Here is a 14,414-nt window from a genome sequence, read left to right on the forward strand (position 1 = left end):
CTGTCTTTACTCAACGTTATGCTGTGTGCAATGCTCCACCCCCCCGACACACACACACACACACACACACACACGACAACATCATTAGAGTTAAATCATGACGACAAACTAGTGCAACTACATGATTATTTGGGCATAGGTTTAAGAGATGTGGCTCACTGGTTTTGTTCATATAGTGAGGGGTGAAAAACTCCGAAAGCCCCCCCAAACTGTGCATTAATACATTTTTAAGAACACATTCTCAAAATGTGTGACCATTCTTAATATATTAAGACTTTTTAAAACTATTATTAACACTGCTTTCCTGAGTGCTAACATGGCATTTCAAGCTCTGGTCTCTACTAAACATCCTCAGCATATTTGTCAAAGAAATGTGGTCATTATGTCGCTGCTGCTGACACAGTGACAGGATTACAGGAAATTCTGCAACATAGTGGTGGTTTCAGAGCCACTGACGGGCAAAGGTAATCTAAACTAAGTTCAACATGTGGTGTCAGATCTCCATCCCTCAGAAAAGGAAGACACTTAGCTGACATGCTTCCTCATTATGCTTCAGAGTGATCAGACAAGGAGATCTTTAGTGGCCAAAAATCCTTTTTAGTGTTTCGCTTTAGGAGGCATAAAGAGCACCACATGGGATTTATTATTGAGCTGCTGAAAACTACACCTCACTTTCTTCTCTTCCATAAAAATATAAAACAAGGTATCAATCTTTCATGAGGCAGGAGAAGTCCCAATGTGCTGGTTCGCTTGCTGACAAACAGATCTTGGACAGCCCGAAAACACAAAGTCTTCAATCAAATGAAGAAGTACATGTTTCAGGAAAGATTTATCCACTGCGTTTAGATTTTTTGGCTAAAAAGTGGAAACCTATAAAACATTCATTACATAAAACTGTCATCTTTTCCATAAATGAAGAAATGTTTCAGCAGCACCATAAAGGATCCTTTATAGCATCACTTTTGCTGAAAATTCAGAGAGGCAATGAAACATGAAATATGAACCAGGAAGTCCAGTTTGAAAACTGTAAGGTGGCAAAACATGGTGCACTGTATCAATGACACCTATTGCATAGTTACCCATAGCAGCAGAAATTGTGACTGTAAAAATACATCATTCAGTCATTACAGTTTCTGCCACAGATGATCACTTCTGCATCACAAGTCTAATATTTATCCAGTTGTTGAATAATTGACTATTATTAATCCTCTTAGTTCACAGAAAATGTAAACGCTCCAAGTACGGCTTTGTTAGAACTTCCCCTACAAGATTTCTTGGTTTTCCTTTCATACCTTGGATAATAAGATCTGAAATATTAATAAAGGTTTCTCACAGGTGACTACAGAGTAGGTTCACTAATTATTTACATCTAAAAGGATTCGCTCTTTTTTGTCAGATTTCAGAAAGAATACATTCTATTATCAACTCTGCATCCCCTATACTTAAAAACAAAACAAACAAAAACAAACGATTAACAGTAATTTTAAATGTTCAGATCATGTAGAGAATTCCAGCTGTGGGCAGTTGTTGACTTGGATAATAAGTTTCATGTAATTCCTTGCTCAGAGACTGAAGGGAATATTATGAACTCCAGTTAGTGAGGCCTTAAGGAGTTTTTTTATTTTTTGAGAAGCCCCCCAAAAATAAAAAAATTAAAAGACAGAAAAACGAACTGATGCAGGAGTTGTCTGGCCTCTGACAAAGATGACGAGAGGAAGAGGAGCACTGGAGTGAGCTTGAGGTCTCCTCACTGTCATTACACCCTGATCTGCCCGTCATTATACTCAAAATACTCTCCTGAGCTCTCTGAAAGTACAGGGGAATAAATCTAAGCTGGTTTTCTGTGTGACAGTGGAAACCTCTTCACTGCAGCTCAGAGAGGAACTCTTTCCTTCTTACTGAAGAGAAGCTGCTGCAGCTTTGAACAACCTCATCAGCGACAGAGAAGCATCTCAATTTATCTTTTCTGTGTAACTTTGTGAAGACTTCGGTACAAACTGTGCTGTCCTATATAGCATATACAAGCCTTCTGAAACTTGGGTGGGTTCTAAACACAACACGCCAACAAGTACATGGGAATACTTTGTCAGGTATGTTACGCAGTAAACAGAATTAGTGGAAAAACTCTGGAGAGACGGGGCTGATTCACCACATAATACAGCTATTAGGTCGAGGACTCAAACCTGCTGGTGATCCAGTCATGCCGCTGCAATAATGCACAGCTGTCCTGATTACGCAATCCATCTTATGATCTATACAAGGAACCTTTAGGCCACATGACACACAATTCGAGGGTGAAGTCACACCTAAAACTAGTTTTTGTCAGACTACATTTTTAGTTGCTGCATTTTTCTGTTTAGATTGAAACAGCCTCAATTAAAACAGATCTGAGGCCTGTAAACAAAATCTCACGGGTGCTACATTAGATCATTTACTGGATGTTTTCTTTATAAACTCTCATCCCACCAGGTTAGACGCTTTGAGCGGAGTCATATCAAATCAGATTACAGCCCCTGCAACTTCAGCTAAGAACGATGGATGTCTGTGCACTTTTTGAGGTAATCGACCCCGGCTGTTTACTTCAGCTAAGAGAAAATATATCCCGACGGCAGTTTTACTTTACTGTGTTTTGTTAAGTTCACCTCCTCAGTGGGCTTATTTTGTCCCTTCAAAGCTCCACGGTTATTGTTTTCATCCGGGCAAACAAATCAACCTGAAGGAATAACACTATGGTTCAAATTAATGGCTACTATCACACCATGTTTATGAGATTCAGAGAAGTCACCAGTGGTAAAAACAAACTTGAACGCTGGCTTCTCCAATTCTCTTTCCTTAGTCTCCATATAAAAGAAGGACGTAACAAACCAGTGGCTTATGTTGCGGTGGCTAAGTGCCATTTTTTAAAGATTTAAAGTCAGCATTTTGGTCGTCACCATGTTGGTTCCTGGAGCCACGTGTGACCATATTTGGACATGAGTGTATAGTGTTAGGTTATTATTAAAATGAGCTGTATCTGTAGATGAAGTTTGGATCTACAAAAAAATGGTTGATAAGTCTAGCTTCGCCCTTAAAACTATGTTTTAACATGGGAGTCTTTTGGTTCAATTTTGGAGCTACTTTTGAAAAACTTTGTTTTACTTTTTGTTTCCATTTTAAATGGTAAATGACCCCAAAGTGCTTTACACTACATTCAGTCATCCACACATTCACACACTGGTGATGGCAAGCTACATTGTAGCCACAGCTGCCCTGGGGCGCACTGACAGAGGCGAGGCTGTCGGACACTGGCGCCACCGGGCCCTCTGACCACCACCAGTAGGCAACGGGTGAAGTGTCCTGCCCAAGGACAAGACCGGAACCGGAAACCTTCCGATTACAAGACAAACTGCCAACTCTTGAGCCACGATTGCCCCATTTTAACAGCTCCCAACATCTAAAACTATGTAAACACTTAAGTGACTAAGATAGTTTTCTTGAGGATTGAAAACCTACAAATAAAACAATACTGGGGAAAAAAAAAAAAAAAAACTTTCTCCCCAGTAACTTTTTGAAGGCACTTCTTTCTCTTAAAAAAAAAATGACATTTCTTACTTTTTTGATATTATGAGGTTTTGTTGTCAATGTCTTATGTGAACCAGTTTGATTCATACATTTGGCTCAAATTCTTTTACATCCAACTGATTCTTCTTCAGTGCCAGTAACTAAGTCTTACTGACAGCTCAGGAAAAATTTCATGGAAAAAACGTCATGTTAAAAGCTTTTAATAACAATCCTCCAACCACTAAAGGCAAAAACAAACCTGACACTGGACGTTGTCACAGACTAAGCTTCATACCAACACTGTTTACATTTAATCAAGACTTCCAAGCATCATACTCCCACCCTGACCCCTGACAAGGATAACAAGACCACCACAGCAGGTTGAATCAGGACAGAAAGACAAGAACAGAGCGGGAAGCTGGAAGCAGTTTGCCAGGAGCCGGTGACAGATGTGAATGTCGACTCATCTCCGCCAAACTATTAAGAACAGAGGCTGAAAATAAACATTTAGGCTTCAGAGACGATACACCCCCTCCACCCCCACCGCTATCAGCCTCTCGCCAAGTCTTTCAGTTACATAAGAGGTCAGGACACAGCGGTGCTGGCTCTGATGCAGGTTGGCTGTTTCACCAGCACCAGCTCAAAGGTAAGACTTGTGCAAAGAAAAATAGAAGAGATCCAGACATTCAAAACCCATCTGAACCGAAAAACGTCATCACATTGACAAACTTGGAGCTGTGCGATGACAGTCGGCTGTTAAAATACTCAAGAGATTCAGCTGGCATTTTTGGATATTTTTCTCATGATCAACAAAGCCAATGAAAAGACCCACCCCCTTTAATCTTCATCCAGGCTGTCTGTGGCTCTGTGCCCATTGGTTACTACTGCAGAAGTAAACACTTAAAAACACATAACTTTACTCTAATAAGCAAGTCCACAAAAACCATAACAAATTACATTAAATAACACTCATTTTCACAACTAAAATGCATCTCTTTAGCAGTGGATTCGTCTTTGTGGCATTTTGTAATGTCATTGATAACATGCTCTCACATTCAGGAACTTTATTTTTCAGTCCGTGTATTTGATTAAGTTATCGGATGTTAGCAGTTCTTGAAAGAAACTCACTTATGACTCATCTACTGAAAAGAAGGAGCTGCGAAATAAAACTGCTGCGACTACAGCACAGGTGATGAGGATGTAACAGTACTTTTAGATGGATAGTCTTCAGGTTCCTGTCAGATGGACCGAGTCAGTTCTGAGATTAATGATGATGCTCCATTTAAATCATCCTCTGGATTTTTAAAGAAATACCACTGTGAACTTTTACAGATACCTCCAACAGAGGTGCATTTTAAATGCAAATTTCTGGAGCAAAGTGCAACAAATCAGCTACAAAGTTGACACCATATTCTACTCTTTGTGATGTCCTTCTGTGCAAATGCAGGCACAGTGCAGGGCAGGGGTGGGCAACTCCAGGCCTCAAGGGCCGGTGTCCTGCAGGTTTTAGATGTGTCCTTCATCCAACACAGCTGATTTAAAAGGCTAAATTACCTCCTCAACATGTCTTGAAGTTCTCCAGAGGCCTGGTAATGAACTAATCATTTGATTCAGGTGTGGTGATCCAGGGTGAGATCTAAAACCTGCAGGACACCGGCTCTTGAGGTCTGGAGTTCAACACCCATGGTGTAGGCAATAATCCAAACAAGTCAGGGTCATGTGCCTTTTCCCCCCTTTTCCCAGCGTTGTTCCTTAAAACATCGGTATGATTTTTGTGTGTGATATAAAAGTGTTATAGTGAATATCATTACCATAACAATGGCATGTAATTACACTCCCTACAGTACATGACCAGACAAGCCCAGGCATGTCTGACAGGAAGATCTGGGCATCAGCCTAGGATGACTTTTAGCTCCTAAAAATGAACTACTTCAGCAACCTCCAACAGAGCACAGTACTTATAATTAAAGTTAACAAATTAGTTGTGTAGTACGACTATACAACAGAGGATATTCTGGCTCTTATGAAAGCCAGATATATTTATTAAAAAACAAAACAAACAAAAAAAACAATAACACCTTGATGACACACACACTGGCCAGTGACATAAACATGTACTGCGTTTCTTAGTGCTCACCTAGATCCCTGCTCGCTTGCTGCCAAAGAAACAGCCATCTGTTTCTGTAGGTGGTGTTAAGTCTAATGATCCACTAGGTTTTACTGTTTTTGAAGGATTGGTTAAAACAAACAAACAAACAAACAAACAAAAAAAATACAATAATTACCTTTTCAAAGCCCTCATCTTATGCAGTTGTGAGCTGGTTTACAAGTGTGGTTACAACACAGTGGCTTAGTTTAGCTTAAGGACCAAAAGGAGAAAACAGCTACCCTTGCAACTACCAGGCCTGCTATGGCTCAATTAAATATATTCTAATTGTCTAATACATTAAAAGAAAAAAAAAGGTCCTGTTAGCATGGAGCTGGCAGGAACCAGCATCTCCCCCATCCTCATTCTTTATGCTAAGTTATTGTATAAATGGCTGAGCTTCAAGTTTGCCAAAAGAGTTAGGGTTAGGCCAAAAATGACTCCTTTAACAGGAGTGGTCCTCCTTATTATGAATCTTGCTGGATTCATTTCTCATGCAATTACTGCTCCAATTATCTAGGCCAAGTCAGGATTTCCTTTAACTCTAAAACTCAAAATCAACAACAACAAAAAAAAGTGGGAAAAAAGAGATAGTTAGCCTATAAATGGCATCAGGTGACAGGAATGAGAACATTTAATGTGTCAGTCATGAAAAGACTTTAAAAAGCCTTTAAATGTGGCTTCTTTTCCCAGCTCGTTCCAATTGCTTAAAATAAACAGTAAAAAAATAAATAAATCTAAATCTCTTGTGGAACAGTAGGAAAAATAACTTGACAAGCACCTAAAAGAGTTTTTATTCTTGAGTGTGACAAAAGCAGTAACCTAAAAACAACAAGGATTGCCAACAAAAGCCTCACGCTTTGTGTTTCTGTGAACAGCGCTGTCATGACTCAGTGTTTTTCTGTCAACGTAGTGTCACAGCCAACGCCAAAGGGCCCGGGCCTCTGAGATACAAAGGCCGCAATCAATGGAGCTTTGGAAAAACTGATGGAAAACCACTGGCCGACTGCTGAGAGGGATGAGGGAGAGAGGAGCCGAGCAGCAGGGTCCAGCTCAACATCAACACACGACATCATAAGCGTCACCACCAGCTGCAGCCGCATTGCTCCGCTTCATCCCCTCTTATCTGTCTAACGATGGGGGAGAAAAAAGAAAAAAGGGCCTCGGGAGCTGCAGCAGAGTCGATATCGTTCCGACTTCCCCGAAACCACTTCCAGGCCCAGAGACAGAACCAAAACTCACGGCGGCACAGATCAAAACGACCACGCACACACATTTCTACTGCTAACGATTAGAAACAAAAAAGGAAAAGGACAAACACTGCAACGGGCAGCTCACTCTCAACTCGCTGACTTCAAACTGTAAAGTTAGACTGCCATTCACTAAACTGCAAAAAAAAAAAAAAAAAAAAAAAAGGCATTCACCCTCAGTCTGTGAAATTTGCATTTTAAAAGAAAGCCCACTTCCTGATTTGGTTGATTTAACAAGGAAAACCAAACCGTGGCTCCCAAGTTCCATGACAACCATGCAACATGAACTGGGAAAAGGTAGCAGGAGGAAAAAAAACAAACAAAAAAAAACAAAAAAAAAACAACTATGCTTGTTTCCAACACATCAGGAAAACCACCTAAAAACCTTCAAATGGGACAAATCTACAGCTATATCTTATAAGCCTGTTAAAACAGTTCCACTAAGAATTCTTCAAGCAAATTCAAAATCAAAGAAAACAAGCCTCAACAAACCATACAATCCTTTTTAAAGGCCTCAGTCTGAAACATGTATCAGGCAACTTGGAACAAAGTGATCTTTACTGCAGCAAAAGCCTTATACCTAATCATAAAAAGAAGCTCCTAATTCACCCCAGGAAGCTCTATGGAGAACATAGCTCAGTCTCAGAATGCCCTGCTTCCCATTTACACAATTAATACGCAATCTGTTGTGCTTCATGAATTAGTAAATGAGTTCTGCCACATTATAACAGGAGAGAGAGAGAGAGAGAGAGAGAGAGAGAGAGAGAGAAAGGGAAGGAGGGGTAAATTACCTTCTGAAGGCTGTTTGGGTTCAGCTGTGTCTTGTCTATTATTTTAATTGCCACCTGTAGAGAGGGAAAAAATAGAAAGTTAGCTAAGTGGCAAATAATAGCAGAGGAGAAGTGTGGCACAGAGGAAGAGGAACATGGCACCGAAAACAAAAACCAAAAACGAGAAAGAAAAGAGCTGAGAAAAGGAACGTGATGCTGATGTTTTTCCAAACTGCCGTTTTAAGACTTGAAAACTAAACAGGGAGGGTTATAAAATAGTTTCAACATCCTCTTTGAGTTAAAAATATGTCTAAATGCACCTGCCAAATTATTATCTACAGAACAGAGAGGACAAAGGCAGCAGAGACGCTTCCTTTCCTTAAATGTCACAGGCTGCATTAAGAAGACGCTTGCCCTTTCTCCTCATCAATTATGAACAAATCAAATGTTCAGCTGCTACACACTGCACTGAAAACAACCATTACTGCCTACAAGATTTACAGCGATGAATGGGTTGGTGTACAAAGCTGGCAGCACTGTTTTTATGTTCCAATAACATACACATTTATGAAAAATGCATTTCAAGGCTCTAAATTGTAAAAACTAAAGCTAAAAGCAGTATTATAAATCAGGATCAATCTAACTGAAAAACAGGCAAGCAAAATTACAAATCTGACCAGACATTCAATGTTAGTGCTTGACAGTTTGTGAGACACTGCCACACACAAACACACACACAGGTCACCATCAAAGAGGAACTGAGATACAAATTAGGTGTGAGCTCAGCAAAGACATCCAGCTCCTTAACCGCAGCTATTTCGCAGCATGAGGGAGAAGCAAACAGTGATAAAAACTTTTTTATCTGTAAAGCTTTGTACTGTTTTGGATCCTTTCTTAAAGAGAGAGAACAAAAATAGTCAGCATCACTGTACATCTTACCTCTCTGCCGGTGAGCATGTGTCGGGCCAGTTTGACCTTGGCAAAGTTGCCCTTGCCAATGGTTTTGAGCAGCCGGTAGTTGCCTACGTGGGGCTGCTGCGGCTCCTCGGAGCTGCGGGCCGGACGCACGCCCGTCCGGCCTGAGCGTGTGCTGATCTCCTGACGGCCATTGCTGTGAGAGGTGTGCTGTGGAAAAGGCACAATGTTAGACAAGCACTGGCTGTTGAATGGCTCTTATGTGTTGCAACATCTACTTGTAATCAATGGTGACTCATGTTGACCTGCTGTGGCACCTCGGCTCAGCAGGAAAAAAACACTACTGATATTTATAGTTCTGATGCACACAAAGAAAGTAAGCTTTTCTTCCAGCGGCCACAGATGGCTGATAAACTCTGTGCTTATCCCAGCAGTTTCAGAGTTTCATCAACCAAACATCCAAAAGTACAGATATTCCCATGAATATTATTATTATTATTATTATATTAGCTGAACAAGATCCAGCTAAATAATGTTAGTCAAATATTGTCCCACTAAATACTGTTTATATTGAAGTGACATTAGAACCCATTAATCGCATTTTTCAAAAAAGAAATCAATTTCAACCGTCACTGAAATGTGTAATATTATGGACCATGCACAAAGCCAAATGTGGATAATGCCAGCACCACTAACGGTCTCTCCTTACAGGTTTAAGTCCACATAAGTGCACTGAACAGGTTTATGCATCACCATGTTTGAGTGCTTGCATGCTACGTTTATTCGAAAAGCCTATTTTCATTTTCTGGTTGCAGCAAACCTGCCTTCCCCCACATTTTTCCACTGGTGCATAGCAAACACCACTACTTGCTTTCCTTTTAGATGCTTCTTTAAACCAACTTAATTATTGCATTTTCTCCAAAACTATGAAATATGAACATCATGATCAGTTTTAAATAATGTCAATATGGATAGAATATGTTGAAATCATAATTAGATTCATGTAAAGTTTGTAAATTGTGAGCATGACAAGGCTGTTAGTTATAATTTGGTATTAAGAGATGAACATAACAGTCACTTGGCTTCTTGTTTATGTGGCCAAGAATTTCAGGGCCACTTAATCAAGTCCTTGGACACAGATTTATTTGTTATTGTTTTGGGGAGGGTGGGCAAGGGGTAGAAGCTGCTAAACTACCCATTAATTCACTGTTAGAGATATTGTTCCAATGCAGTGCTTTGTCACATGCTTACAGAATGTCCTTATCAATCAACTAAAACTGAAAAAAGTAGCATATCCTTTGATGGGCATACAACAGTTCCATTAACATAAGGGTCCTTCTCACAGTGCTACCACAGCACCAGTGGTAGAAACTACAGAGAGGAATCTGCAAACCAACAACGTCTCCTTGCAACTTCTTTTTAAAACAGTTTAAACAATATGCACACCAATATTTGGCGTTTTCTGCTAACTAGCTGAAGCTAACCCTTGATACCCTGAAAAGTGTTCCTTTTTCTTGCCAATGTTTTCACCTGGTCAAAGTTTCATGTCAGGACTTTGAGGCTAGCAAAAGAGAGATGTCATGGAAAACACAGCACATGTGGGTGGGGGGAGGCAACAATGGTGGTTTCTACCGCTCAGTCTGCTGGCGATTACATACAACAACCACACAAAGCTCTGCATATGCTCTGAGCGCAATTGATCAACTAGTCATTTAATTCCAGTCGACTTCTTTCTTCATACATTTTCATTCTAATAAATGTTTTGGGTTAACAAGGTGCCATCTCAAACCTGCGAACTGCCACTTTAAAAACAGAAGTGAGGTGATGGAGAAACGTGCCTCTACACACATTTCCTGATTCTGTATGAGCACGCTGAGCTGTCGAGTACAAAGTGGAGAGGGGTTCAGTGTTAGATTTAAAAAAAAGTGGTGATAAAACACAATAATGACATTAATTGCAGAGATGGGACCTTCTCCTTGGTTAGAGGCTACACCAGATTACACATGCGGCAGCATCATGATGTGTGCCCTGTAAGCATTAGGATTACAGGGCAAATTGTAAGTGTTCCACAAACAATTTATAGTCTTAATGAAAAAGAGAAACTGCACAGCCTTGTGATTTTGAGGTGGTGTACTCTGACAGCACAGCTGATAGATGGATCAATTCTTGGGTGCTGTGCCCAAAAACTGGAACAACAATCTGGCAGATACTAAGTGTGGCCTCAGTATCGACCACCTTACCAAAGCCTCATTAAGGGTAGTGATGCACTCTGCCCCACCCGGTTCTCCCCATCCCCTACAGTCCCTAACCTGGCTGACCCCATTCACTAAGCAGACAAAAGAAAGAGACACTGATAAAGTGGGAAATTAAACAGACGTGTAGTTGCTGCAAAATTAAACATTTAAGAAACTGTGCACAGATTGCACCTCATATCAAGGCAAGGTCAGTTAAAACTTAATTAACACTGCAGAGTATTAAAAAGTATCAGAGCAGTTACAACACAGCAACTCTCAGTAAGAAACCCATAATTTGGTTATGCATGTACAATGACAATAAAGTGCTATTCTATTCTAGTCTATAAGGTCACTTTAACAGCACAGACATACTTTTAAGTCACTACAGGAATATTTTAGGACTTCTACAGCGATAGCAGAGGAGATAAAAATACCATCAACTAGGATAAGGTCACTGTTGGATACCAGAGACAGACTGGGAACAAATGCAGTGGAAACACTCAGATGAAGTTTTCATTATCTTTGAACCACACAGAAAACATCCACCTGTGTTACCATCGTGTTATTTTTCCAGCTAACAACTTGTAAGAATTAAAACAAGAACAACAACAACAAAAAGTCCCTTTTTATTGGTTACTCACAAAGCTGCGGTGTCTCCTGGCTGCCTGGGAGCCAGTCATGTTTCGACAGGAAAGCACTGCGCCCCGCTGACGATGCCCACAGAGATTCCCACAACACCAGATTTTTCCCAACTCAGAGCCCCGATAACCGCAGAGACACAGAGAGGGAGACGGCAGGAGGGGGAAGCCACTGATCCCAGTCAAGCCTGCGACAGCCAGACACACCCAAACCGGAAACCAGACGATAGGCTTTCATAATAAAGGCTTCCTGTCGGCTCCGTTCTCATTGTTGCCAAAACGGAGGAAAACGCCAGTATCGAATTTCGTACAAACCTTTAACGCTTCCAGAGCTGCCCCTAACACTTTATTTGGTACTGCTTAATCTTTTGCCAATCAACGTCAGCGCCTATGAAGATATTAGAAAAATGCCAATCACAGTACCACATAGTACAAATGATATGAGGTGTTTATTTCTGTCCACATATACAAATATTTTAAAAAAAGGTCTTAGACACCCCCCCCCCCCCCCCCCAAAAAAAAACAAAAACAAATTATCAGCACTTTACAACAAAAATGTTTTAAAATGCTGATTAATTCCCTTTTAATCCCTGTGACGTGAAATGAGCCCTTGTATTTACTGTTGCCTCTACTGATTTAGTATTTCAGTGCCTGCTGGTCAGTAATAGATCACCAGAATTCTCTGGCGTCTTATCACCCACATGCTTCTCTCGTGCAGTATAACCCTTATCACCATCCCGCTCTATACTGCAACTCAGATGAGTCATAAGAATCTGGTGGTAGTTCTTGCATATTTGTACCCATGGAATATGGGGGGTAAATGTGTGACAGAGAAAAAGCGTGGGGGAGATAAGTTGCAAAAGACCTCCAGGATACACACAGTCTTCCATAAAAAAAATCAAATAAAATGAATAAATACAAATAAAAACTTTGCAGCTAAAATATTCAGGACATTAAATTTTGTAGTAAAGATTTGATTTTCAGTGGAACAAGGCTTGAGGTCTATTAAAGAGTGCCTAAAAATTTCCACTATAGTCACTTCCACTTTAAAAAGGAGAGAACTATAGGTATACTTTAAAAAAACAACAACAAACAAAACAAAACAAAAAACAAAAACAAAACAAAACAAAAAACAAAACAAAAAACAAAAAAAAAACAAAAAAAAAACAAAAAACAGCCCTTTGGTGATTTCTGTTTATTTAAATGTACTATATAAATAAATTTGAAATTAAGAAAAATAGCGGAGAGTCAAATTGACCAATCCTGCATATACATTATGCTCATTTTGCAGCTTTTATGATTAAGTACGCTTAAGTTCTCCATTTTAGTTCAATTCTAATTTTGAAAATCCCGACCGGAAGCTCAAATGGCTACATTGTCACTACCTTCACACCGGAGGTTCTGTTAGTCACGAGGGGCGGACTCACGAGGCCCTTATTTGGAAGCTGAACGGGTGAAACCTCTGAGCGACAGCTGGGGGAGCCAATAGACAGGCTGAAGACAAACTACTGTTGCCTGCCAGAACCAGCAAGCAAAGTACTGTGGTTTTGTTCACCGTTGGGCCTGAATATTCTTAGTACAGTCTAATTACCTACAGTCATATCGATACTTCTCACACACCAACAAAAAATACACACCAAGGCGCAAATAAAGCCCATTACTAACACTCATTAACAGAGGCGTGTTTGACGTAGAAGATATGCTTGTTTACGATTTACCAACCAAGTGTGAAACAACCATCTATCATCCGGTCTAACAAGGCAGCAAAAAGCTATTGAGGATCTACGTTTTTTTGGCAATCCCGTGATATTTTTACATGTACTTAAAGAAAACAACCCAAGAAAAAACAGCCCCCTTCTACTTACACTTTCCGTCACCTTCTCGTTGACTGTAGGTAAAGGAGTTTTTGTTGACATCTTTTATTCCTTCTTCCTCAGCCAGTCGCCGTTTTAAGTCCAAAATACACAGTCTTCAGCCCGACAGCCGAAGAATGAAATTATTGCTTTGCTTTTCGGCTTCCTCCGGAGAAACAGTCTCAGCATGGATCGTGACAATTTTCAAACGAGACCGGACGTGTTAGAGTCGAGCACCTGAACAGCTATGGGCAGGAAAAACCCTCACTAAAGAGCATAACAATCCCTCTTACAGCATTTACACGGCGTGTACAAACCGTGCATGGCCTGTGCTAAACTCGGCAGGGAAACGAAATCAGTGTCCGTCTGTCCGTTTAGGTTTGAGTCACTGGAGCTAACTATAATAACGTTAAGGCGCTGTCGGTCGCCACTTCCAAAAATCGCCACAGGCTTTTCTTCCACAAAACCACTCTGTCTAGAACCGTGCCATGGCGTCGAGTGTCACCTCTGGATAATTCTCGGAGTGATTCAAAAGATTCAGGTAGCTGAAATACTCGTCGTCGGCTCGGTTTCTTCCATCTCCGGCGGCCCAAAGTGAAGCGGGTCTGTCTGTTTTAGGTGGGACCAAAATGGCTACTCAGCGGCTGGGCTGGATTATGCTGCCTTCACGGACACCAACTGAGCTCCGACATTAGAAATTATTCTAAAATGTCGGTCAACCGACCTAATAATGGCATTTCTTTGTTCGACTGGGTGATTCAAGAAAGATCAAAGAAAATATTTTTTCTCTTAGGAATAAGATTGAAGCTTTTGTGTGCAATATACTACTTAACAAGCTTAATAAAAAGTAAGAGATTGTCATAGGATTTAGCCTGCAGTTAAATTGCTTTTATTAATAAATATTTTGTTGATTATTTTCAGTCTCTCTGCAAAGTTATTATTATTTGACCAACATCAAAATGTATTAATTATCCTTATAAAACACAGTGTGTTTTCTAGTACTACAACTCAACTGTAGCAATCAGAAATTGCGTTACAAATACTAGTTGTTGTTTTTTAAACCCCACA

General features: G+C 40.3%; 1 protein-coding gene across 6 annotated transcripts in view; it reads right to left on the reverse strand.

Annotated features, from left to right (window-relative positions):
- The window catches only part of mark3a (MAP/microtubule affinity-regulating kinase 3a), a 45,435-nt gene extending 31,462 nt beyond the window's left edge, over positions 1–13,973 (reverse strand). For 5 of the 6 annotated variants that reach the window (XM_085343406.1, XM_085343405.1, XM_085343403.1 and 2 more), the window contains exons 1-3: positions 13,359–13,973; positions 8,646–8,831; positions 7,728–7,781 (exon numbers count right to left, since the gene is read on the reverse strand). In XM_085343406.1, the coding sequence (XP_085199532.1) occupies positions 7,728–7,781; positions 8,646–8,831; positions 13,359–13,409 (291 nt within the window). In that variant the 5' untranslated portion in view covers positions 13,410–13,973. Of the gene's footprint in view, positions 1–7,727; positions 7,782–8,645; positions 8,832–11,496; positions 11,591–13,358 lie in introns of those variants that run through there. The other variant, XM_085343404.1, reaches the window with a different exon arrangement.
- Between the last annotated feature and the right edge of the window lie 441 nt (positions 13,974–14,414).

Source organism: Diplotaxodon limnothrissa, linkage group LG19, assembly GCF_057381915.1.
Source record: "Diplotaxodon limnothrissa isolate DT_005_m linkage group LG19, D_limnothrissa_male_GT1.1, whole genome shotgun sequence".
NCBI lineage: Eukaryota > Metazoa > Chordata > Actinopteri > Cichliformes > Cichlidae > Diplotaxodon > Diplotaxodon limnothrissa.